The 23,041-nt window shown below is 42.7% G+C and overlaps 3 protein-coding genes across 4 annotated transcripts; all 3 read right to left on the bottom strand.

The window, feature by feature from the left end:
* mibp2 (muscle-specific beta 1 integrin binding protein 2) lies at positions 1-2,486 on the bottom strand. Its single transcript, XM_062405630.1, has 8 exons — positions 2,211-2,486; positions 1,537-1,627; positions 1,287-1,335; positions 927-1,113; positions 766-837; positions 563-669; positions 366-456; positions 1-277 (listed from the first exon to the last, which is right to left on the bottom strand). Exons 1-7 carry the CDS (start codon positions 2,234-2,236, stop codon positions 371-373), a joined length of 618 nt encoding a protein of 205 aa, XP_062261614.1. The 5' UTR covers positions 2,237-2,486; the 3' UTR covers positions 1-277; positions 366-370.
* A 5,416-nt stretch (positions 2,487-7,902) lies between these two features.
* Positions 7,903-10,977, bottom strand: LOC133969172 (hyaluronan and proteoglycan link protein 3-like). Its single transcript, XM_062405502.1, has 5 exons — positions 10,608-10,977; positions 10,241-10,463; positions 9,979-10,124; positions 9,169-9,471; positions 7,903-8,851 (listed from the first exon to the last, which is right to left on the bottom strand). Exons 1-5 carry the CDS (start codon positions 10,762-10,764, stop codon positions 8,562-8,564), a joined length of 1,119 nt encoding a protein of 372 aa, XP_062261486.1. The 5' UTR covers positions 10,765-10,977; the 3' UTR covers positions 7,903-8,561.
* Positions 10,978-12,877: 1,900 nt separating this feature from the next.
* On the bottom strand, positions 12,878-22,684 carry LOC133969007 (EGF-like repeat and discoidin I-like domain-containing protein 3). Of its 2 annotated transcripts, none has more exons than XM_062405387.1 (10): positions 22,471-22,684; positions 19,704-19,829; positions 19,485-19,616; positions 16,477-16,590; positions 16,054-16,235; positions 15,744-15,899; positions 15,507-15,651; positions 14,678-14,862; positions 14,419-14,574; positions 12,878-13,857 (listed from the first exon to the last, which is right to left on the bottom strand). In XM_062405387.1, the coding sequence occupies exons 1-10, from the start codon at positions 22,544-22,546 to the stop codon at positions 13,714-13,716; spliced, it is 1,416 nt and encodes a 471-aa protein (XP_062261371.1). In that variant the 5' UTR covers positions 22,547-22,684; the 3' UTR covers positions 12,878-13,713. The 2 variants fall into 2 exon arrangements, with proteins under 2 accessions (XP_062261371.1, XP_062261332.1); XM_062405348.1 differs by having other exon boundaries at positions 14,678-14,880; positions 22,471-22,683.
* Between the last annotated feature and the right edge of the window lie 357 nt (positions 22,685-23,041).

The following is a 23,041-nucleotide window of genomic DNA, read 5'->3' as shown; positions in this document are numbered from 1 at the left end:
TTAGAAGGAGGATCATTTATTGACATGGGCATCGAAATGCACCCATCCTCTGAACATGTCCATCAACTCCATGGAGTATGGGCTGTAGCAAAGCAATAAATACGGCAGATATAGAAAAATCATACCAGCACCTGATGCTGTTAATTAATTTACATGTTTAAAAAATAAAAATATTAATAATGAATTCATAGCAGTCCACTGCTAGGTTATGAACTTAAGGCAAGGTGGTCTTCTGCCTGCAGGCCGGGCATATGCTCCTTTTAGCTGATCGTATGACCTGCAACGACAGAAACAAACAGATGAGTCCAAAGCTCACACGTGAATACAAATAGTTGTGTTGAAAAAAAGTGTTGTGCTTGACGTACTTTTGTTAGTGAGCCTTCTGGATGTTATTCAGGATGTCGCCATAGACAAAGTTGAACAGGTGTTCCTTTGACCTGGTTCCATCGAGCTGCACTGTAATAGCAAATAAGACATTAAGTAAATATTAGAAACTTTAATCTGGAATAGAAAGTGTTCACAATAGCAGGCAATACAGAATTATTAAAAAATGCTGACTTACCAACGCCGATATCTGTTGTCTCCATGATGTTCTTGTGTTTCACGTACATGGGCCAGACATGGCCATCAAACAGGCCGGGGGGGTCTGGCACCGAGTAGTTCCTAGAGCTAGACAGATATGGCAGATCCGATTATAAACTGATCATAAGATGGCTAGACTACAAACTCCTGATAAGAACTGTGTCTGCACACCGCAGCACTTACCACCTCCTCTTCTTGCATTCTTCGTATGGGATGGAAATGAAGAAACGCTGGTCCAGCACGTCGATCAATGGTCTAAAGGGCAGCAACAGATTAATTTAATGCAACTGTCCCAATTTTCACCCGAAGAAATAAAAGAAAATGCCATTAAGACAAGCTTTTACCCGTAGTTGTATAGCAGGAAGCCCTCCACAATAAGGATGTGAGTCTCCTCCTCCTCATGGTCGGACTTCGGGATGATGTCAGTATCCAGGGTGTTATTGACTCCGTGCGACTTCTCAAACTTCACTGGGTTCTCCCGCCAGGCGTAGATCGTGCTCATCATGGCGTCCATGTCCAGAGCAGTGATGACTGGAGAGGAAAAGCCAACAGGAAGGATTAAGGGGGACGCATGACACATGTTGAGTATTCAAGATAGTTAGTGTTGCATGCAGATTAAAATGTTAGGGTGGGACCAAACACACCCCCACACACACACCAGCCCAACAATCACACAGATGCCTCCATTAAAAACCCAGGCTTACCATCGTACTGCTTAAAGCCATCTTCACCAACTTCAATTTGGTCTTGGGGCTGAAACATACATGGATAAGATGTACCCAGGTATATTCCACCAGTGCTACATGGCAGGCTGTGATAGTTACACACGAGCTCATACTGCAAATAGAAACACAGCCAGCAACGTGCTAACAACCCCCCCCCACCACCAACAACCCTTTCGTCTAAACTACAGACCGCAAAAAACATCTAAACGGGTGTGTGCACCGCGCTCACCTTGAAGAAGTCATCCTGGTGGACCACGCAGCAGTTGGGCAGGTTCTTGATCAGGCGGTTGGTGAGGGTTGTCTTCCCGCCGTTGGTCACGCTGCAAGGGGACAAAGCGAAGGAAGGGCAATGAATGGAGGTCAACACGAGCCACGTGGAGAACTTCACTGAAAATCGTCCAGCATGCGAAGGATTTAAGTATTAAGCTTCATGCACTTCCTCCTCATTTAGTGATAGTGGGTTATTCTCAGTTTTAAAGCATTTGTTTACACGTTAACCCTCATCTTGCACACATTGAATGGGCGTCAGCCATTATGAGCTACAAAGGGGTGGGTCAGTATGGCTGGTTCGCTCCATGCCCGTCACCCTTAGCTCTTAAGTTTCGTTTTTGACAGAATCGAGCAGCCCAGGGGAGGGGAGGGGTTAAGCAAACTGTTGACAAACTCTACAGGACGAGCGCTGATTTAGTTGCTGACTGTACGCTAACGTTACACGATAAAAAATACAAAAAGACAACACAATAGAGCGGGTGTCATGACCGCTCCTCGCCCACGTGAGACGGCCTAGCAGCTCGGACTAGCTGGTTAGCTTAGCATAGCATAGCGGCTTCCGGGAGGCTACTCATCAGCCCTTGGGGGGGTGGGGGCACTCGTCCGCTGGACACCGTGCACGCTGCTACTCACCCGCCGATTCCGATGATGTACTTCATGGTGTCGGGTGAGTGTGGATCGATGGGCACAGAGGTAGAAAAAAACGCGGAAGTTGGAATAAAACGGTGACGCCGGTGATCGGACGGAAAGAAAAGCTTGAAGGAGAGAAGGTTACAGAAACGTCAACTGGTGGATTCCTCCATGGCGGCTGGTGTGAGTGGGTGAGTGAAGCTCGGGGACGAGGTGTCGCTCGGACGCGGTCTTCACCGAGAGAGACAGGACGAGGCTGCTGGTCGCGTTCTGTACCCAACCCTGCTTCGCCATTGGCTATTTAAACACGTCTAAACCCACACTGAGTCCGTGGCGGCCAATCAGGAGCGAGCGCAGCCGCAGCCCCGCCCCCTCTCCTGGTAATTCTAACCCATGATCCAGCATTTAGCATCTGAGCACAAAAAAAACAAAACAGAAGCTGCTGCCCAGATGTGTTCATCTGTAAACACAGGGAGGGGAGGGGGGTGTTCTGCGGGGGCGGTGAACTGGTTTCGTTCAGTGTCACTTAATTCTGGATGAGTCAGAATCAGAGAGACAGACAGACAGACAGACAGACAGATCCATAGAGATAGATAGATAGATAGATAGATAGATAGATAGATAGATAGATAGATAGATAGAAACATGGCTCTGCAATGTTCACAACTTTTAACATTTAACACTCATCCAAACCAACTTCAGACAGCCTCTTTGCTGTGGTGTGTGTGTTCATGCATTCATTTCAAATTAGGAAACACCATTTATCAAATAAATATCATAAACAGTAGAAAAAAAGCAATTGTGCAATATGAGACATGGACTTAAGAATGTGCAGTAGAGAGATTGTGGTGCTGTTGACTCTTATCCCATTAAAGTGACTCGTGTTTCCATTAATTTGACGCCGCTGCCCTGCAGCTCCACATGGACCTGCACCATAGTTCAATAAAAGACGGCTTTTAATAATAACACATGAATCATTTCAAGGCTGCACAATCCTTCAAGTACTCTGGATTCTCATGCCTCAGTGTATTTTGTACAGCAACAGATCTCAAATCTTTACTTATTTATTCAGTATTTCAAATATTTAGATGGGGCTATGTTTTCAACCCTCTACCATTTGGTTGTTGTTGTTGTTTGTTTGTTTCTAAGCAGGAGTACACATAAAATAACTGAATGGATTTTCAGGCTTCGTTATGGGTAAGGAGGTCGACCCATTCAACTTACGTGCAGATCCAGAAACTTTCCCATCGGTAAAATTTAAAGGAATGAAATCAGGCTCATTAAGGGGACTGATTTCTATGAGTGTGGGAAACTTGGTTCAGCTTTAATTGAATTTAAAGGGGATTGTTGGGCGGAGGTTTGCTCTCCACTGGGTGCCATTTCTTTTTTTCAATAACCTTTAATGTGTCGTTGCCACTTTTACTATAAATTTCCCTGAATTTGAATGAGTTGATGGCAGAGATAGGATTCTAGGAGGCTGTCGACTTTACAACGAAGAAGGAAAACACAATTGGAGGGTGTGTGTCGAAGAGACCGTGGCAAAACAATGCATGACACTACACCTGTTCAATGACAGGAATCTTCACAATGTGGGAATGATGCAGATGAGTCGTCATTTTTACTGAAACTTTTGTTTTTGAATGTATTATTATTTTTGTTATTATTATTAGGGCCAGAGGACAGTCTTGGCACCAGTACGATTTCTACAAGGCCCCCCGCTGTGCAAAAAGGTGCGGGGGGACTTTTGCTTGCAGCATTTATTACCCCTAACAATGTTTATTTACAAAAACTTACACAAAAAACAACTGCACAAACTGCAGCCGACCTCCCTGTGCTTTGTTTAGAAACTTCCCAACCGATTCCACCGACTCCATGACACAGTTTTGTTGAGGTTTACACCAAAATATTACTTGTGTTGGGGTTTACATCCCCAAGAACCTCAAGTATGAAGAGGAAGACGCCAAATGGGGTGTTCAGTTTGTTTGGTAAAGTTCTATTCATAGTCGGCCTCATTTGCTTCATTGGGCTTTTTGCAGCCTGACACTTTGATTTAGGGAATTTCTTGAAATCTACAACAATATGCTGCACAAAAGCTTTAAATCTTCATGCACTGGACCTGCTGTGATGTTTCGAGGTTGTCCAGCTGCAGTAGAAACACTTGTACACACTCCTTCTCCTGATGCAGGCATATCAAGCTGAATATTTAAGGGTAAGAATCCCTCATGAACTTGTTCCCCAAATTCTTGTTATCTCAGTTGACCAGCATGTGATCCAGTGACAATACCATCACCTTCAAAATGCAATTAAGAAATGTTTGACGCTGAAAGAACTCCTTTGTACTGGGAGCGAAACGCGCGGTTCTAATCGTGTTTCTCATGCTTTTACTAGATTTGGTCAAGACCTTTTCTTGTGACGTGATGTTGTATTCGACACGCATGCATTGTCTGCTTTACACAACTCCTCGGGATGTCACATGAAATTATGCGCTGATTTGACTGAGATTTGCTTTATCAAATGTTAATAATACGTATCCTACTACAGTCTCTCAGCTAACTTGGCAGAGGATCATGCCTCCGATCAGATGGGACCCAGCAGGTTATCTAGTTTGCACCGTTGCAGGTTAAACATTTCTCACGATGCCGATAGATAAAGAAATCGAGGATATCGAGGCAAATTTGAACGTTATGGTGTTCGGTGAGAGAAACAATGCACTCTTGTATCGAGTGAAAAAGCCGCTTCACTTCTGATGTATCACATGCGCTCACCAGTGATGAAAGTCGTGCGCGAGTGAGCAGTGATGGCGGCTTTTCCACCTACGAGATATTATAGTGAATTCCTGGTTTGCTCTGAAGTCTATGTATTTAATACATTGATAAATTACATATGTTATTGATCTGATCATAGATCCTGGATGTTGGTCATGTGGAAGATGAGGAGTGGAACAGACGGATGAGACAGTTATTTGAGAACTTTGGGTCATTATTTTAATTTCATGTTATAAAAAACAGACTACAAACCTGACTGGAACATTTTGATAAATCTCAGAGTCTCACACTGCGTTTGTTTGTTTGTTTGTTTGTTTGTAAGCAAGATTACACGAAAACTACTGACCAGATTACTACAGAACTTGGTGGAAAGATGGGATGAGGACCAAGAAAAAGCCCATAAACTTTTGGTGAGCGTCCAGGAATTTGTTTAAATTCTTTAACATTGTGAGACAGGACGTTTTTCAAGATTTTTGCTCAATTCTCAGAGAACAATATATTGATCTTGATGACAATTGGTTGCAAATGTGGCTTTGTAAATTGAGATGTGTTTCATAAGGGGACTGTTTGACTTTGGTGGAGGTTTGTGTTCTGCTGAGTGACTTCCTCATCTCACTGTGAAATCTCAATAGGTAATGTGTATGTGCTCTGCCGCGTACTTAATGTTCAGAACACCTCTAAAGGTGGCCTAAGGTTATAGGCTCAGTCCTGGCAGAGCCAAGTGAACACTTAGACTCAGGGTGTGAAAATCAACACAGAGCCGAGAGGGAACTTCAGTTGCATAAATCAAATCAAACCTGTACATCTTAGGAAGAAAATGTCTGTTGCTGGACCGAATTCTATCACAAGCTTTCCTGCGGTTTTCAGCTCCGGAGGAAATTACACACTTGAACACTCCGCTGTAAAATGATGATGAAAAATGATGCAACATGCGTCCACTACATGACCTTAAGTGTCTCTACTCACACAGGTTTCGTGTCATGAAAGTTAACCCGGCGGGTGCTGGAGGTCAGAGCATGAATCTGCTGACCTCTGATGAATGTCAGTTGTGACTCCACAGTTAATTTCTAGGGGGAAATTTTAGTTATGCATTATAAACTTTCCAAGGCACTTCTGCTAATTCTGGCGCTCAGTCTGTCCATGGGCCCATTCAAAGTTTTGAACTATATGACCTGTGATTTTCACAGACCTGAAGCTGACATTAATCTATAGGACTTGAAAAGCTGCATCAGCTCCAAAACACACACACATACATGCGCAGTAAATGTCTCATAAACCTGAGAGATCCAGTGGGGGTGTGAACATACCTCCCTCACTGTACACTGTGTACTAGTCTGAGCTTCTTTTCTTTCCTCTTTCCTCTGCCGTCACATTTCACCTCAGTTGTGTCATCCTGCATTCTTCACATTTAATCTGATTGGATTTCCATAAATGCCGTATTTTCTGCATGACTGCAGCTCGTTCACACTGGATTCAGGGAAATCTAAGAAATCTACTCTCCAATCTGCCTGTGTGATGCAGCTGGTGGACCAGGGCAAATCAAGGCACTGGTGACCTTGCATAAGATCTGATTGGGAAATAAAATATTAAGTTTCTCTAAATTGTTTGGTTGTGTAAAAGACAAAGTACAGTCCAGTAAGGTAGTGGCTTCACATTTTGTTCTCCACTCACTGATGACTGAGAGCAGCCAAAAAACTTGAATGCCACCTGGTGGTAGTGACCGAACCTTTTGATCTCAAGTTTTGTTCTTGTGCATACTCTTTGACAAGCAGGGTTTAGTTATGTCTTTATGAAGTTCAGACATTTGAATGTTTAACTTTCTAAACACATCTCACCTTGCAGGGGGAACATAAATAAAGAGAATATTGAATTAATTGTGTTCAAATGTAATTTGAACCTGGCTTTCACCACCTTTGTTTGACCTTTATACTTCCCTTCAGATTTGTAAATCTTACACCTATTTGTCTCAGGATTAAAAAGGTTCAGAGCTTTTTCAGCAGTTAACGAGAAAACCAACCGTGTGATTTTGATTGAAGAAGTAAAGTACAGATGAGTTAAAGTTTAAAAATACTCTTCTAGTCTCCTCTGTGGCGTTGGACATGCTGAGCAGTGGATGAGGGTATTTTTTTGTCACATGCGTCACAAAGGCCAGCACGTGAACGAGCAAAGGAAATTCTAGGAAAATGCTCATGTTCCAGGAAATGACAGAAATACTTAGAGACAAGGAGGTGTCAGTAAAGAATCGTCTGTTTTCCTTGAAAATTGCTGCAGCTAATGACCGTTTTTATCATTGTTCTTGTTTTGATTGTTATTATTGTTGTTGGTTCTTCTTCTTCTTCTTCTTCTTCTTCTTCTTCTTCTTCTTCTTCTTCTTCTTCTTCTTCTTCTTCTTCTTCTTCTTAGGGCTGGATCAAAGATTTGCGCTACTCCTGTTATTGATCTGGGGGTTAACCTGTTCAAAATACAAGCCAAATTTAGGAAAACCTGAGCACTGATAAAAACAATAAGAAACTGTGAAAAAAAACATGCACATGATATAAATCCTAAACAAATAAAAGGAAAAACTGCTTCATCTCTTGATGAAAAAAAACTCAGGTTAAGTCGGGTGAACATTAACATTTTCCTGGGATCCATCGTGTGGGAAAGCTGTCTGTACTCACAAGCTGCTGAGATCCGTCCCTCCCAGTAGTAAAGATGTTCTATTGTTCAAAGAGCTGCAGGCACTTTATTCATCTTTAACACAATAAGCCTGCAAACATCACACACTGTCAGGGTGAGACGTCTAAATTATGAAGGATGAAGGAGTGAAAGAAAGAAGGTTTAGAGAAAGCTACAAGAGAACCACTTGTTTTACATTCAAACTAAATAATATTGGACGTGAGCTCAGTGATCAAATACACAAATGAGGTTTTGGAAACAAAGACATGATTGTGTCCCTCTTGTCTCTACTAGGGAATTAATCATGCAGATGAGTTATCATGTTTGAAATCACATTTTTGGTTTTCAGTTTTTTTCCCTGCGGGTTTCTCCCCTTGTGGACGTGCACAAGCGAATTGTCAAAAATACTCCACACGTTTCATGTAAGGTCAAAAAGAATCAATCAAAACAGGAAGAGGTCTGTTTAGAAATCAGAGAGGATGTTGGGCAGGATGTGAAATTCTAATTGTATTATTTTTTACTCCTGTGAAGCACCTTTAGAGTACTGTACAACAAAAAAATTCTGTGTGTGTATGTTCAATTTCTGTATAGAGAGTAGGAGTCACCAAATCGTTTAATTCATCTAATAATTAAAGGATATATTTACTGCATTGTAGTAAAACTGATCATGTGAAACTGACTTGAGGTTGATGAACACAGTAAATGTGTCAGTATCAAAAATAATCACTCAAAGTCCGCACACTTGAATTTATTCCCGGTTTAAATTCAAGTAGAAATGTTCATTTCACCAGTTTATGCCATGAACAAACATAGACATAGGTTGAAAAACCTTTTTACACAGTATTATGACGCTCAGCAGAATACATGTATTAAAATAATCTGAGCCAACTTGACATTTCTGACCCAACAGAGGAGCTGCTGTGATCTATACTCATTCCTCCATTGATTTATAGCAGTAGACTCCATGCTTGTGCTCTGGCGGTGGAAAGCCGAAGCTTCGAACCCCCGGCTCAGAGGGGCCACAGTTCTGGCGCGGCCTGCTGATGGCGTAGCGAACGCTTCCGTCGGCCAGCCACCCGGCGTCACAGTGATCCAACCCTGTGAACTTCCAGGCAGCGTAGAGCTGTCCGACCTTAGCGACCTCTGCCCCGTCCGCCTGACACGCCTGCCGGGCCTCAGGCAGGCTCATCTTGTGGAAGGGCTGGAGATAGTAGACTCTCCCTTTGAAGGAAACATATTTATTGTTTATTATTTGTGATTGTTCTGCACAAATAAGATTCTACAGGCTTTAAATGATAGAAAGTATCGAGTCTGTAGTAATGTTTGTTGAAACTGAGCCTTTGTGATGTATGGCCATCCTCTGTGATCATCCTGTAAATAATTATTTTAATTTCTTTGTTGTCTTAAGACTCGTAGTTGATAATCATTGCAGTGTAATAGTTCCCTGATGAGTTGAGATTGATGCAGGTTTAAAGAAGCCTGATTAGCTGCTGCACACCATGACAGTGATGAGGAGGAAGGCGACAAAGCCCTCTCACCTCGGAGGGACGAGGAGAAGCAGAAGACATCATAGTGATGAGGGAGCAGGTGCCATCTGCCGTAGCTCCGAACCCCCGGAGCGAGGTCCTGCCCCCCGCAAGACCCTCTGGGTCGGGTGATGGGGTACTGGACCGTACCATCGGCCAGCCAGCCTGCGTTGCACCAGTTCAGACCCTCCTTCCACGACTGGAGGAGCTGCGTGAAGGTGGCGATCGAGGAGTCCTGCTCCTCACAGGCCCGCTGGGCTCCCAGGAAGCTCAGGTGGTAACGACCCTGATGGTGCTGGTAGGGAAACACCACACCTGGGGGGGGAATATGTCACTACTCTCTGATGTACTGTAACACATGAGTATATGGGCTTCAAATACTTCAAATTGTGTGATACTACTGTGCTGTACATTTACTCATGCTACTTCTGTTACTACAACTGCTACTGCAACTGTCATTAGTGTTACTCAGAACGGTGCAGGCAGGTCACAGGCCCTCATGCCTCTTCTACTGGAACTGAAAGAAACACAAGTGAGGCGCCTGATACGGCAACAAGGCTTTTGTTCTGGTCTGAGATTGTGGTGCTAGTGCGACATCTAGTGGCCAATACTATAATATATATGACCCTTAACGCAGGCTACTTTAAAACCCTCAATGTATAATTTCTTGTGTCAAATAATCAGGATTTTCTTAAAAATCTAAACCAAGAAACGTCATGCATGTATTTTTAAAATCAGCACGACAATCACTGAGACTATATCATTATCTCATCACATACAGGACAAGCTCACCATATGCTCAGAAATCCTACACTGACTGACCTTGTAGCTCCAGGTCAATGGAGGTGCTCTTGTCCTCCAGCCCGTCCACCACTTCACAGCGGTAACGTCCCGTGTCCTTCAACTGGAGTCCAGGCATCAACAGGGCAGCGTCTCCTGGGAAATCCTGTCTGAGCCTCACACGACCCCTGACACACAGACACCAACAGACTCACAGTGACTTGAGATTTAAGACAAACAAGATCACGAAGCCTCAAATAACAATAATAACAATATGATAATTATTTGTCCTGTGTCGAACCACCTGAACGCCCCAAAGCTTCGAGAGCGGGAGCTGATTGCCACCAGCACATCTGTCTCAGGTCCTCCAGCCGCAGGGAGCCAGGACCACTTGATCCTCACGTTTCTGGGTGAGCTCAACTCAGGCTCGTACCAAAACCTGCAGGGTAGAGTGACATTCTGCCCTTTAGCTGCAAACACTGCTGCCTGAGCAGGGGCCACGTGGATCCTCACACCAGCAACAGGAACTATGGGAAATATAGACATTGCATTCAAGAGCTGAGCTTAGGGTTAGGGCTAGGGTTAGGGGTTAAAAAGAAAACATTGCTCTCTTTTCTAAAGCATTTTCACATAAAACATGAAACTAGATGAAATAGACCAACATGCCGTACTTTCTTTGTTGTCATTTCCACCGAAGAGGTCGTAGTAGGAAAAATTGTTTGGGACTGTGGGGGCAGTGGTTGGGGCCAGCTGAGCCCCCACCATCAGCCAACAAATCTTCATCATCATCATCATCATCATCATCATCATCATCATCATCATCATCATCCAGGCTGTGATGATGAACCCTGATCCTTAATGGAATCAAACCTGTGGAGCACAATATTCTCATTGTGGTCTTCATGCAGTGGCACAACAGTTCCAGTAGTAGAAGGCATCTCACCCTGTTAACAGACTGTTCTCCATGATAAAGTAAAGCTGCCACTAGAACAGTTTTTAAAATGTTAATGCTTCAAAAGCGCTTTTTCAGATTTTATAATTTTCAGCAGATCTTTCCATCATTTCAATCTGGCTCTTACTGTTTTATTAACAACACAAGTGTTATAGGATCATAACACACCTGGACGCCAGGTGACTACAGAAAAAAGTTTAAAAACTGGTATTTCTGTAGAGACACATAACTCATTTCATGAAGTGTATTCCATTCACTGTTACTTTTCTAATTTATCTATATAAGTATATATTGTCTTCACTTACCAAAACACCTTGATGTTCTGCCTTCAGGTCCCTCAGAAGGAAAAAAATGTAATGCTGAAAAAGATGTTCAGGATTCCATCAGAGACACTTGTTTCACTGCAGGAGTTAAAGATCCAGTCCTTGATGATAAAACAGGCACGACTATAAGGTTTGCTAATACCTTCTGTTAATTCTGACTTTTCTCATGAGAGGAGCAGAGCTGTTAGTGCTGCTCTGCTGCCACAACTGGATCAGCAGCTCTCTCACCTTCTCTGTTGGCTGCTGCCAGCGTCAGTGAAGAGAAGCTCACAGACGTTTCCCACTTTCATTTAGCAGGAGAAGTCTGATAACAGGGAACCTGACATGTTTAGTTTCTATATTTCAGAGGCTGAATTTCACATTGACAAACTGTTTGGATTAATTTAGTATTCAAGCATTTGAAAACCCCCAAAACGTATTAGTTTATGTGTTGATGCCTTTATAGCTCTTTTGTTTGATTTTGACAGATTTCTTGTCTGTGTATAAAATAGGTCTTATTCTGTTTATTCTATTTTAATGTTATAATAAGAATTACTGTCATTAAAGTGAATATGCATATATATATATATACACATACATATAAATACACATCGCACATTTATAGTTCAAGTTAACTTGCACAAACAAAATGGGATATCACTGAACAGTTGAGATTATTACATTTAAATGAATACATTTGTATTAACTGTAGATCTGTAAATTTAAAGATTTAACAGGCAACTTATTTTAGTGAAATACTTCTTTGAGTCACACCACCATGTTATTTCTACTAAACCATTAACGTTCTTTCTTTCCGAACACCGTACAGTAAAGGCTGTTAAATCTGCCTTCAGTTAAGTATGAAGTGAAGTATATTTATGATTTTATTAAAAGTGACCAACAATGACTATTTTTATATTCCTAAAAACATAAATTACTTAAATCCCAGTAGTTTTAAACAGAAGGAAAAGGCTCAAATTGTGTGGAAGGATTTCTTGGGCGACAAACCTCTTTACATCCTTCCTTAACTCTCTGAAAGCAGATGTTTGCTGCTGGGTTTTCCTGCAATCATCTTTTATTTGAAACCCTGCTGTGAAACATACACAAAATGTACACATACGGTGGGCGCAGACTTTCACAGTGAGGACCGAGATGCAGCGTTCTCCTTCCTTTCATGGAGATGAAAGCTGAAGCCCGGGGCCAGGCACAGCAGGGACTGGGATCTGAGCCGCCAGATGAGGGGCTAACAGGGTGTCATTACTCTCATTAACTGCAGAGTGTGGGCTCTGTGCTGGAAACCAGCATCCAAGCGACAGCCGGTCTATCGCCAGAGTCCCTCAAATTGTGATGTTGCAGCAATATAACAAAATCAGGAACTTGTAACTCAGAACAGCTCCTCAGCACGTGCTCTGAATCCAGGCCTCAATAAAGCCTAAAGAACACGTATGATAGATTTACTCCTTCTATAGAAAATCCACATCTTTAATAATTCCAGGTCGATTAACAAACACGTATTCCTCTTTAGCAGAATCCATTTAATACTGAGTTAATCTTTAGTTAGAATAGAAACCTAGAGTAATCATATCATCATATTTTAGATGCAGAAACAACTTCAAGTGATAAACGATCTTTGACTGTTTAAGGGTCATTAGGTATATCATTCAGTATATGAAAGCATATCAAAGTCTCTTTTCTTGTAACATTTAATAAACAGTCTTAGTTCAAGAACAATGGCGAATTGAAAAACAAATAATGCAAAATATGCTTATTTCAAGACATTTTTCTACATATTTCACATTTGTTGTAAAAAGGATTAAATTATAATTAAATTACATGTAAGACTGAAGCAAGTAAAACTGTTAAAATGTGTAAAAAAATTCAACATCACATGAAAAACCTACTGCAAAAAGCCCATGATATTTTTGTAGTTAGATCAATTGATTGACTCCATCTGTGTGCCGCAGTTCAAATTTAAATGTTTTTAATTCTCTAATCCTGGACACATTTTCTTTTCCTGGATATCTAAAAATGGCAAAATAAACAAAATATTGCACAGACCCTGCGTTATAATGCTAGTTTGGGCTGGAATAACAAAACACCATCAGGACAATAGAGTGAACAAGGTGGAGAGGATGTTTGTCACAGGTGAGGGTCAGTTTAGCAGAACTGAAGAGGTGAAGAGCACGATGATCACGTCTCCAGACACGAGAGGCGGCTGAAATCTACCTGGATTCTTACAACATGTGAACAGTACAAAGAGCAAATCTGTGCAAATTTTCATTCATGTTCTATCAAAAGCTACTCACACCACAGACACCCAACAGACGGCCCTCTGCGAGCACTTGTACGAGCTTGTATTAATATAAACCATAAAAAAAGTCACTAGTCAAAAAGTGCTACGAGTGTTAGAGTCCAAGCTATTCAGGTAACACATTCTCCACCCAACGCAAGGTCTCCTCCGGGGTCAGCGGAGGAGGAGCCGGTGGAGGAGCGGAGCACAGTTAAACAGTCGTTGATGAGATTCTAGTCATCGCAGCCCAGCAGCTCCATGCGTAGAGCGATGCGCTCGTGCCACTCCCAGGGGACGACTCGGACATACCGGGCGTAGAACGGGGGCTCGAAGAGGTTCTTCTTGTGGGAGTTGTTGTCGATGTTGCCTTGGAAAAGCTGCAAAGAAAATGTTCAAGTTGTGGTTAAAGCAAAAATGGTACTGATTGAGAAACAGAGGTTCTGTATAAAGCAGGTTCAGTTTAACTTTCCAATGAAAAACAATTCTGCTGACTGACTAATATAAGCTCGACCAATTGTAAAATTGACGTCTCACCGTGATTTCATAGCGTGACAGAAACCATCTTTGAGAAAAATTGACCTGACATGCATTTTGACTTTTTGTTTGGTCCATGGAGGAGTTGCATTTGTGACCAGTACTGCAGCCGGCCACCAGGGGTGTGACTGAGACACTTTGGCTTCACTTTTGGGGAGCCGTCATGTCCTCCATCTTTATATAACCAAACCAAATAACGTACTTTAGGTGAGGACGTCCACCGAGCGGCTTTATGGCTAACTGTCATCAGAGGCTGTGGATCAAACTGAGCTGAGCTGCTTTTATATAAATCCCCAAATTAGATCCAACTGGCTGACGCCTGAAAGCAGCTTAACTTACTAAGAAGCACAGAACATGTACAATCTATTAGAAAAATACATTTCAGGGATTTACACATGTCTGACCATATCATTGCCGGTGTTCTCGTCCTTCACCGTGTCCCACGACTGTCCATCGTTACTGTAAGACACTTGAAACACTGACACAAACTGCACCACCCCGAAGTCCTTGGCCCCCTGAGTGATGATGCCTGTGAGACGCGTGGTCTTCTGCAGATCGACCTGAGTGAGGGAACGAACAAAACAGTGACCCTCTGCAACATCGGCTGGGGTCAAAAGACATTTTCACCAATGATGACCTTCAACCAGGGATTTTTTTCCTCACCTGGATCCACTCTGAGCGGTTGTTGTGGGCCGGGGACCAGGCGTTGGTCTTGCCCTGCTTGTCCAGCCGGGCGTACTGCGGGTGCCACGTGAAGGTGTCGATGCCCCACGTGCTGTACGAGCTGCTGGCCGACAGCTGCTCGTCTGAGATGAGGCGAGACTTCATCCCCCGAGGCTCTGAACAACCTGCCGTGTTTGAATAGACTGTGAATCCGAAGCAGGTGCAGAGACGGAGGGAGGGAAAGCAGCAGAAGAGGGAGAGGGAGTGGAGAAGAGGAGGGGAACGAAAAAATGAATACACCCGAAGAATAGACAAATCAGCTTCCACCACCAATTAAAGAAGAAATAGAAGAAATAGACATGCACAGAAACAATGTGTACACATTTAACATGTTTCTCTGAATAGTGTCATTGTTGGAGACAAAGGACAAAAGGACTGAGGTGGACAAAACCCCATATCTGTGTGTTTCTGTCTGTGAGTGGCTGTTTTCTGTGGCTTCCCACATTGGACTGTTTATACTCCACATTTTCTATGTGGTCAAACCCCAGGGAGATGTTACCCAGTTTAAATAAACTCTTTGACAGACATTGTGTGTTCGTGAGCACGACCACAGTAAGAAGAAATCAACACAGTGAAACAACAAACAGAGGGACAGTTAAACCAAACAGCTTTTCCTCCCTTCGCCCAACTACAGGAATTTAACAATAATATCTTTGCTCACAGTGGAAACATCACGTCTGTCCCCATTTGTGTTTTAACGACTGTTGCCATCCTAAACTCGCTATGTGCGTCACAGTTGTTTTCATGCGGACGTTTTCAGTGTGTTTACCATTGAGCTCACAGCCGACCAGCTCCATGCGCAGCGTGCACGCCCTGCGGCAGACCACAGGGATGATGCGGATGTACTGGGCCACGATTGGAGGGTTGAAAAGGTTTGTCTTGGTGCCGTCGTTGTCTGTGTTGCCCACAAAGACCTGCAGGACACAGACAGATGAGGACATTTAAATAAAAAAGAGCATTTATCACATCCTCAGTAACTTCTGATGAAGGCACAGTCGAGTCTCACCTTGTCTCTGCGTTGGCCGTCCAGTCTGTGTGAGGTGAAAGTATTTCCATCGAAGCTGCTCGACACCTTGAAGGCCTTGATGTACTCAGCTGTGCCCAGGCGGCTGGCGCCCTGAGTGATGATGCCCGTCAGACGCATCTTCTTCTGCATGTTAATCTGAGGTCAACAGCAAAGGTGTTAGTGAACCAAAGGAAAATAACATCCAGTGAAAAACGTTTTAGATTAAAACTATAACAGTAACAGCTTCTCTGTGCTCTGCTCAACATGTCCACACACTGTCAGGCCATGTGCTCAGTGTGGTGTCCCTCACCTCGATCCAGGGGTTCCTGTCGTGGGCGTCTGACGTCCAGGCGTTGACAAGGCCGTGGTTGTTCAGCCGAGCCAGCTCCGGGCCCCAGCGCTGGAGACCCAGAATGCCGTAGTGCACGGAGGAAGCAGAAATCTGGGACTCCACGATAGCACCTCCCTCCATCCCCAGTAGTGAAATGCAACCTGGGACATGACAACAAAGGAGGAATTACATCAACTTGTGTTCTGATTGTTCCTCTACATGTTCAATCTTCCCTCGACTGGAAACCAAAGCTATAGCTATTATTGAATAATATTATCATATCAATGATTATCTTGATTATGTTCATTCACTCCTGTACATTTTAAATATGTTTCTTAGGAAATGGAGCTGCAGTCACATGAATACAGTAGTGAGCATGTACATCAGAGTAGGTGATCTTACGCTGCTGGCACTGCTTCCCGACGTACGGTGAGGGGCACTGGCAGGTGTAGTCTCCATCCAGATCTCTGCACACACCCCCGTTCTTACAGGGCTGCTTGGCACAGTCGTTCACATCTGGGGGAAGAAATAATGACTTATTTAATTTCAAGAACTTTGGATTTATTGAGGAGAGACCTTTTTGGAAACATAAAGTATGGTCACCCCTGCTTGTTACAGAGAGAGATCGGGGGGGGCAACAACAGACTCCCTATGTTTCCAAAATAATGTTTTGGTTTCTCTTAAATGTGACTTAATGACAGAAATGACCCCGAGGGGCGAAGCTGTGGAGATGTGAGACACTTTGGGCAACGAGTTTAAAGGGAAGGTCAGGTTAGAGGTCAAAAGTCACAGAGGATAATTGTGTTTTGTATTTTATCACTGAAGTTCTATTTATACTACCACTATGACAATCTGTTACCCCACATGATACCTGTGTGTTTATTGGATGATAGTAATAATGAACTCAGTGAGCTCTGGGTTTAACTGGGCTCTTCAGGAAACATCTTTTATTCCAGTTGAGAGGGAGATTAGTCAGTAAATGTTGGAGGTGACATTTTCCAGTATTTTGCTGTTTTCCTCCACAGTAACCATAGCAACAAATAGTAAGTCTGTCTTCACTTCCTGTTTCCCAGCCTAAACAAAGGGAACTATGAAACACTCCCCAAGCTCCACAAGGTGGCGCCCTTTGACAACATGTTTATATATAAATCAGAGGGTAAAAGCACAGTTTCCAATAGAAAGCAACGAATATTAACTCTTTGTTTACTCAGCTTCAAACAGAACCACAGAGAAAAAAGCCAAATCAAGATTCAATCATTCAAACACAATTCAACAAAACTATGAAACAATTTTACTGATTGGTCTAGGTGTAGATGGATATTTTGTTTTTGAGGGACACTAGTTGGCGCTGCAGAACCTGTACATAACTTGATAATGATAACCTTATAGTCATATGATTTGGTCAATAACAGTACAGAACATTACTACAATTATATATCTGGGTTTTTATTTCTGTTTTTAAAGCTGAATCAACAACTACTTTGCATCTAGGCTAACATAAACTTCACAATCAAAACATGATATACACTCAATGTATGTGTGTATTACAAAGCTGTTCATGACACATATACATATATTAGGCCATTGTATATCTATCCATCTGTCTATATATTTATAACCTTATAGCTTCTTTATGCAAAGTAATTACATAATTAAAGATATAAGCATTTCAGTGAAGTACTTGTCAGTGTTTATGTGAGCAGTTGTCGCGCTGCCTCACTTTACCTTTCGCACTGAGAAACCAGACTAACGCAGACGTCAGGTTGACGTAACGCCACATGGGTCTGTTTAATGCTCATTCCCGCTAACACTAAGAGGATTGCTCAAACTTAGACACACATGCCTGTATGGCAGTGACAACACTGGCACAGCACTGCCTATAACACTAACAAACAAATGTTAGCCTTCGTTCTTTAAATCCGACCCGTGAAAGCTGTACTCAATATATCCTCTACTTAACTAGGACTACTTTCCACATGTTTTGGCAAAAAAAATGACAGGAATCAAGCCAAGGAAGCGTGAATTAATGAAATGTCGTATCCAGCATTTGATGATTTGCAAATGAAATGTAACCGTTGCAGGTTCATCTTTTAATCCTCCAAAGTAGCTTCCATCCATTCATCCATGCATCGTCTATCCTGTGTATTCTAGGGGTTGCATTGGGAGCTGGAGCAGATGGAGTAGACCCTGGACAGATCACCAGTGTACCACAGGGTTTCTGTACTGTGCAGGAGTAAAAGAAAACCGGAGCAGACAATGGCGAGATCATGCAAACTCCACACAGAAGGACCCCGGTCAAAATGGGAACCTTCTTGCAGTGAGGCGACTATGCTGAGCACCGCATTCCACTTTAATCTAAGGGACAGATTCTACCCCGTCTCAGCACCTCCACACCAGTCTAGCCCATGACGTCTGAGTCAGAATTAGAAAATGACTGGGAGGGGATGACCGGGCTGCAAAAAACACTGCAATTGGTGGTCAGACCGTGGGCTGTGGGAGGGTGAGCCCTTCCTTCACAAAGCATTGAGTTATATTTTCAAACTCTAATTCTCTCCTTGTCGTCAGAATGAGTTTAGCCCTCAGCCGTCATCGACACAAAGCTGAGGGTAAACACTCCAGAGGATTTCGATAATGACATTCACACTTGTTGAATATAATCCCAGATTTCCATCCTACTCTCAATCTTTTAAGTCACTAACAAACCAAAACCCCCAAAAAGGCAATTTGGTCATTATTCTAAGAGGATTTGATATTATCAAATTCTTCGTCTGATATTTGGTTGCGCTAAAGCACAAACAGACTCAGTGTTGGACCTCGGTGGGAGGCATGCATGCTAAGAGACTTGAAGTGCTCCAACTTACTAATTAGCCAAACCGAGTGAGCGCAGAGGCCACTGAATGAGACCCATTCATGGAGCTGCTGAGCTGACAGCACTTCTCTTTCCCCGCTGATGCTGTGACAGTATGGAACGACCTCACGTGTTCACACGGACAAATACTGACCCAATTCTCTTACTCTCTGTAGAATCCATCAATATCGTCTTGATGCTCTCTCCTTTTTATTGAGGTCATTAAATCCAAAGAAACTGACAGGGTGGTATGAAGATGGAAAGTCGTTTCGAGACATGAACTAACAAGTGGAGACATTTTTAGGAGTTTGCCTGCTGAATATGACGCACGCAGCCGGAGATGATCCAGATCTGACACGTTAACAAAAATATGATCATCTCCATTGAGGTGGAGGGGATGCAGGGGGTGATAAATTCATAAACGCTGCAGTGGAGATCACATGTTTTTGTCTACAGCACATAGAGAACTTCCAAAAGCTTTTAAGAGTAGCCGGAGTTCAGTGCAGGTCAGAGGGCATAGAGGGCAGCTCAAGGTTATGAATGAAAACCACAAGGAACTTACTGGTCTGGCAGTGCGCTCCCTCGAAGCTCGGCTGGCACTTGCAGATGTACTCGTTGAACACGTCTCCTCGTCTGGTCGGAGTAATGATCTCGCACGACCCATCGTTTTTACAGGGGTTCGGGCTGCAGGGTCCTGACAGCAGGAAGGAGGAAGCAGATTCGTTTCAGTGCATAAGTAATTATGAATCAGTGACGTTTTACTGCCTCTTCTTCGGCCTACCTGTCTCTGTCAGGTTACAGGTATCTCCACCGAATCCATCTGCACAGATGCAGATGAAGGGATCATCTCCCACATCTGTCACACATGTTCCCGCATTGTGGCAATGGTTCACCTCACAGTAGTTGCCTGAGTAAAAGAGAGAGGGAGGGGTGTGAAATGAGCTCAGCAAACTGTGCAGCTGCAAAAATCCACCCAACATTTTGACACATTAAGTGTTAAATACACATGAACATGTACTACAATACATGTTCATGTGTATTTAACAATGCAATTTCATAAAGATGAGGGACTTTCAAGGGATACATTACAAAAAATAATCACAATAACTGAAGCAGCGGAGCCTGAGAGCTCCAAACATTTAGCCTACAAGACTCTGTAACACAGGATCCTACATTTCCCACCTTGAAACTTCTCATTGAAAGACATTGAAGGACACGTCTTTCAAAGTCCTGGGGAGACTCTGGGGGGAAAGATGGATCTACTTCTTCTTGTTGCTACAGTATCAGATTGTTGTTATTTGGATAACAACCATGTGGCTGCAGAGCTGAGTCACAGATCCTGAAAGAATAAGGCAGTACTTCCAGAGGGAGCGGCTGGACCCAGATTCATGAGTCACGCCTGAACTGCCACAATGAATATTCCTGTTTTTTTATTATTATCACTTTGATCCTTAACCAGTGTGCTGACTCATCAGGTGCCACGTCAGCCGTCATTCAACGTTATACTCGACTTAGCTGTTCTTTTCTTTGGTGTGAAGTACAAACCTGGAGGAAATCAGTGACAGCTGAAGAGCTTCACCATCTGTAAAGTTTGGCACCACAAAAATAACAATAACACAGGAATGTGATCCTGAATATGTGAGCACGACAACTTTGATTTGTGGCAGTAACTGTTTTCATACCAGAACCCATTGAACCGGGGCTTGAACAACTTGGAACCAGGCAGACAAGTTGTGCTACTAACGTTCATTATGTGGTTTGAAAAAAAGTTTAATGTAGAAGAATGAATTGTGAATAAATTATAGAATGGTTTAGTGGTAGAACTTTAAAGATATTTTTCTTCTTTCTAGCTGTGTTAATATAGCGTGAACTGTTGCATTGATACTGCAACTCAACATTATTTATAATGGACTAAAAGTTAATCGAAGTCAGAATACAATTTTTGAAGAGCAAAGTGCCAATAATATCTTGTTTAGTCCGACCATTGGCTCAAGGCTCCGGGATAATCTATGTGTTGGCACATGAGTCAGAGAATAACAGCAAATTCTCAGAATGAAGCGGCTGAAGCTCAGGAAGGTTTTGCGTTTTAGTTTGACAAACAAATCTTTCAACTCATCTATTATATCAAATAGATGCTGATTACACAGGATAATCTCCATCTTGTCCTACGTTCTAAAATGTGAGTTGAATTACGTGTTTAAAAAGCCCTACACGTGTAAACAAAACTAAACAGCAGATATTTATGCAACCACCACTGACAGCAGAACATGTCTACGTGCAGGATTAAGAGCTTGCAGGATTACCCAGGTTGCTCCGAAGCATGGGGCTCTTTTGGGAATGAGCAGTTGCATAACATGACAGCAGCAAACCTGACTGACAGGTGAGTAGTAAACAAAACAACAGGCTCTGGATGTAAACAACATGGCAGCAGGGGATCAGAACCCCCTTGGGTAATGACACTTAAAAGTGGACAGCTGCTTCACGTTGGCACCAAGAAGACCACACATGGAGTTTCCTCACCAAAAAACACACAAGACCTGAAAATACAACTTCAACTGATCTTTCGACAACAGAAGGAGCTTTCTGCAATGCAACACTTTTGTTTACAAGTGTCCAGAAAAGTAAATACACTTCACAAACTGCTCTGTTCTGTGCATAGACGAATAAACTAGGCTCCTGTTTACTTCTGCAAGTAACGTGACACAACTCTGTAATGACAGAGGCTCACGTGTAATACCAGGGCAGCCTCACATTTAATTACCCAGTTCACCGCGACAGTAATACGAGGGCATCTTGGGATGTATGCTACGTTGCAGAAATTACATGTCAACTGCATGGGCTCAGGAAAAACTGCACACACTAATGACTTTGCATGTTGACATCGTTTTAAATAGCCATTTGTATGTGTAAAATGTTGAAATGTATCACTATTATTAAGGATGGGCAAGAAAACTACATCAATAATATAGTTTTCATTACTAGTAATATAACAAAGGTTCAATATATATATCAATATAATGCAGTGAGCAGTGAGGAGGTACAACCTTTAATTCAACTACCTCAGATTTGTCACTTTCACTCAGGAGCCAAAAACAGGCTTTAAACTTGAATCTAAATATTAACATGGCATTTATCGTGTTAATGAGCGATGTTGACTGGTACATTTTGTTTTATTTTTTCAGAGTTTTGGGCAAATAAGCATAAGTCAGTAGTTTGAATGAGCAACATGTTGCACATCTCTCCCTCTGGCACTTTAAAACCCCAACATTCCCCATCACTGCCCCTGACACACACACCCACACAATGGGAACCACAGCAGTGGATCTGCAGCCAGTAGCAGCCCTGTCCACTGGTTTGATGACTTTACACTGGAGCAACATCAGAAAAGCAGAAGAGAAGGACACAGACCACAGTAGGGAGAGTTCAGTGGAAACAGAAGAGTGAGATTAGTCTCTCGTTGGAGGTAGAACAACTCAGACATGAGGCTACAACAACAACACAAGCAGACAAACAGACAAAGAGCTGGAACATCTGAACACCAGACTCACCTCTGACTGAACACAGGCAGACGAGCAGAGCAGCTGCGGTGAGAATCACTGAGGACACGTTCCCGGGACGGTTCATCGCTGATCGTTTGCTCTGACACTTGTTGTCGAGTTGTGTTGCTCTAGTTCTGCGTGTAGAAGTGCTGTGGGAAACACCGGTGCTCAGGAGTTAATGTGAAGGAGCGAGCGGGCTGCGATTTATCAAAACACCCAACTTAAAGACGTGTGACGTCACGCGAGGGGCGGCGCCACTGCTGTGCACGAGAGACACGTTCCCGAGCGTTTTAATCTTTAATTCGTGTTTTATTTGTCCGTTCTTGTCCGTTTTTTGTCCATTCGTTACTTGTTTGTTTGTTTGTTTAATGCACTGGACTAACTATATCGTATATTATTATTTGATATTTACTTGCATATATTTTATTATACTACTAAGTTGAAATGAGATCAAATAAGATGATTAATTTTTGTCTGAGTAAAAGTCAGAGATGAAGATTTTCAGTTTATTAAAATAGAAAACAAAAACAGTTAGTTTATTTAATGCAGGAGACCAAATATATCACATGTTATTATTTGA

The sequence above is a fragment of the Platichthys flesus genome, chromosome 1 (assembly GCF_949316205.1).
Source record: "Platichthys flesus chromosome 1, fPlaFle2.1, whole genome shotgun sequence".
NCBI lineage: Eukaryota > Metazoa > Chordata > Actinopteri > Pleuronectiformes > Pleuronectidae > Platichthys > Platichthys flesus.
The sequence above is the reverse complement of the archived record's forward strand: the minus strand, read 5'-3'. Positions and strand labels throughout refer to the sequence as shown.

Excerpts from the sequence above, each read along its gene's own strand:
- mibp2 (XM_062405630.1), bottom strand. The coding sequence starts at position 2,236 with ATGAAGTACATCATCGGAATCGGCGG. Across the intron at positions 1,628-2,210 it reads TACATCATCGGAATCGGCGG|CGTGACCAACGGCGGGAAGA; the intron begins GTGAGTAGCAGC and ends GTCCCCTTGCAG. Across the intron at positions 1,114-1,286 it reads TGGCTTTAAGCAGTACGATG|TCATCACTGCTCTGGACATG; the intron begins GTAAGCCTGGGT and ends TTTCCTCTCCAG.
- LOC133969172 (XM_062405502.1), bottom strand. The coding sequence starts at position 10,764 with ATGATGATGATGATGATGATGATGATGATGATGATGATGATGATGATG. Across the intron at positions 10,464-10,607 it reads TGGAAATGACAACAAAGAAA|TTCCTGTTGCTGGTGTGAGG; the intron begins GTACGGCATGTT and ends TATTTCCCATAG. Across the intron at positions 9,472-9,978 it reads CATTGACCTGGAGCTACAAG|GTGTGGTGTTTCCCTACCAG; the intron begins GTCAGTCAGTGT and ends TTCCCCCCCCAG.
- LOC133969007 (XM_062405348.1), bottom strand. The coding sequence starts at position 22,546 with ATGAACCGTCCCGGGAACGTGTCCTCAGTGATTCTCACCGCAGCTGCT. Across the intron at positions 19,617-19,703 it reads CTGTAACCTGACAGAGACAG|GACCCTGCAGCCCGAACCCC; the intron begins GTAGGCCGAAGA and ends TCCTGCTGTCAG. Across the intron at positions 16,236-16,476 it reads CGGGAAGCAGTGCCAGCAGC|GTTGCATTTCACTACTGGGG; the intron begins GTAAGATCACCT and ends GTCATGTCCCAG.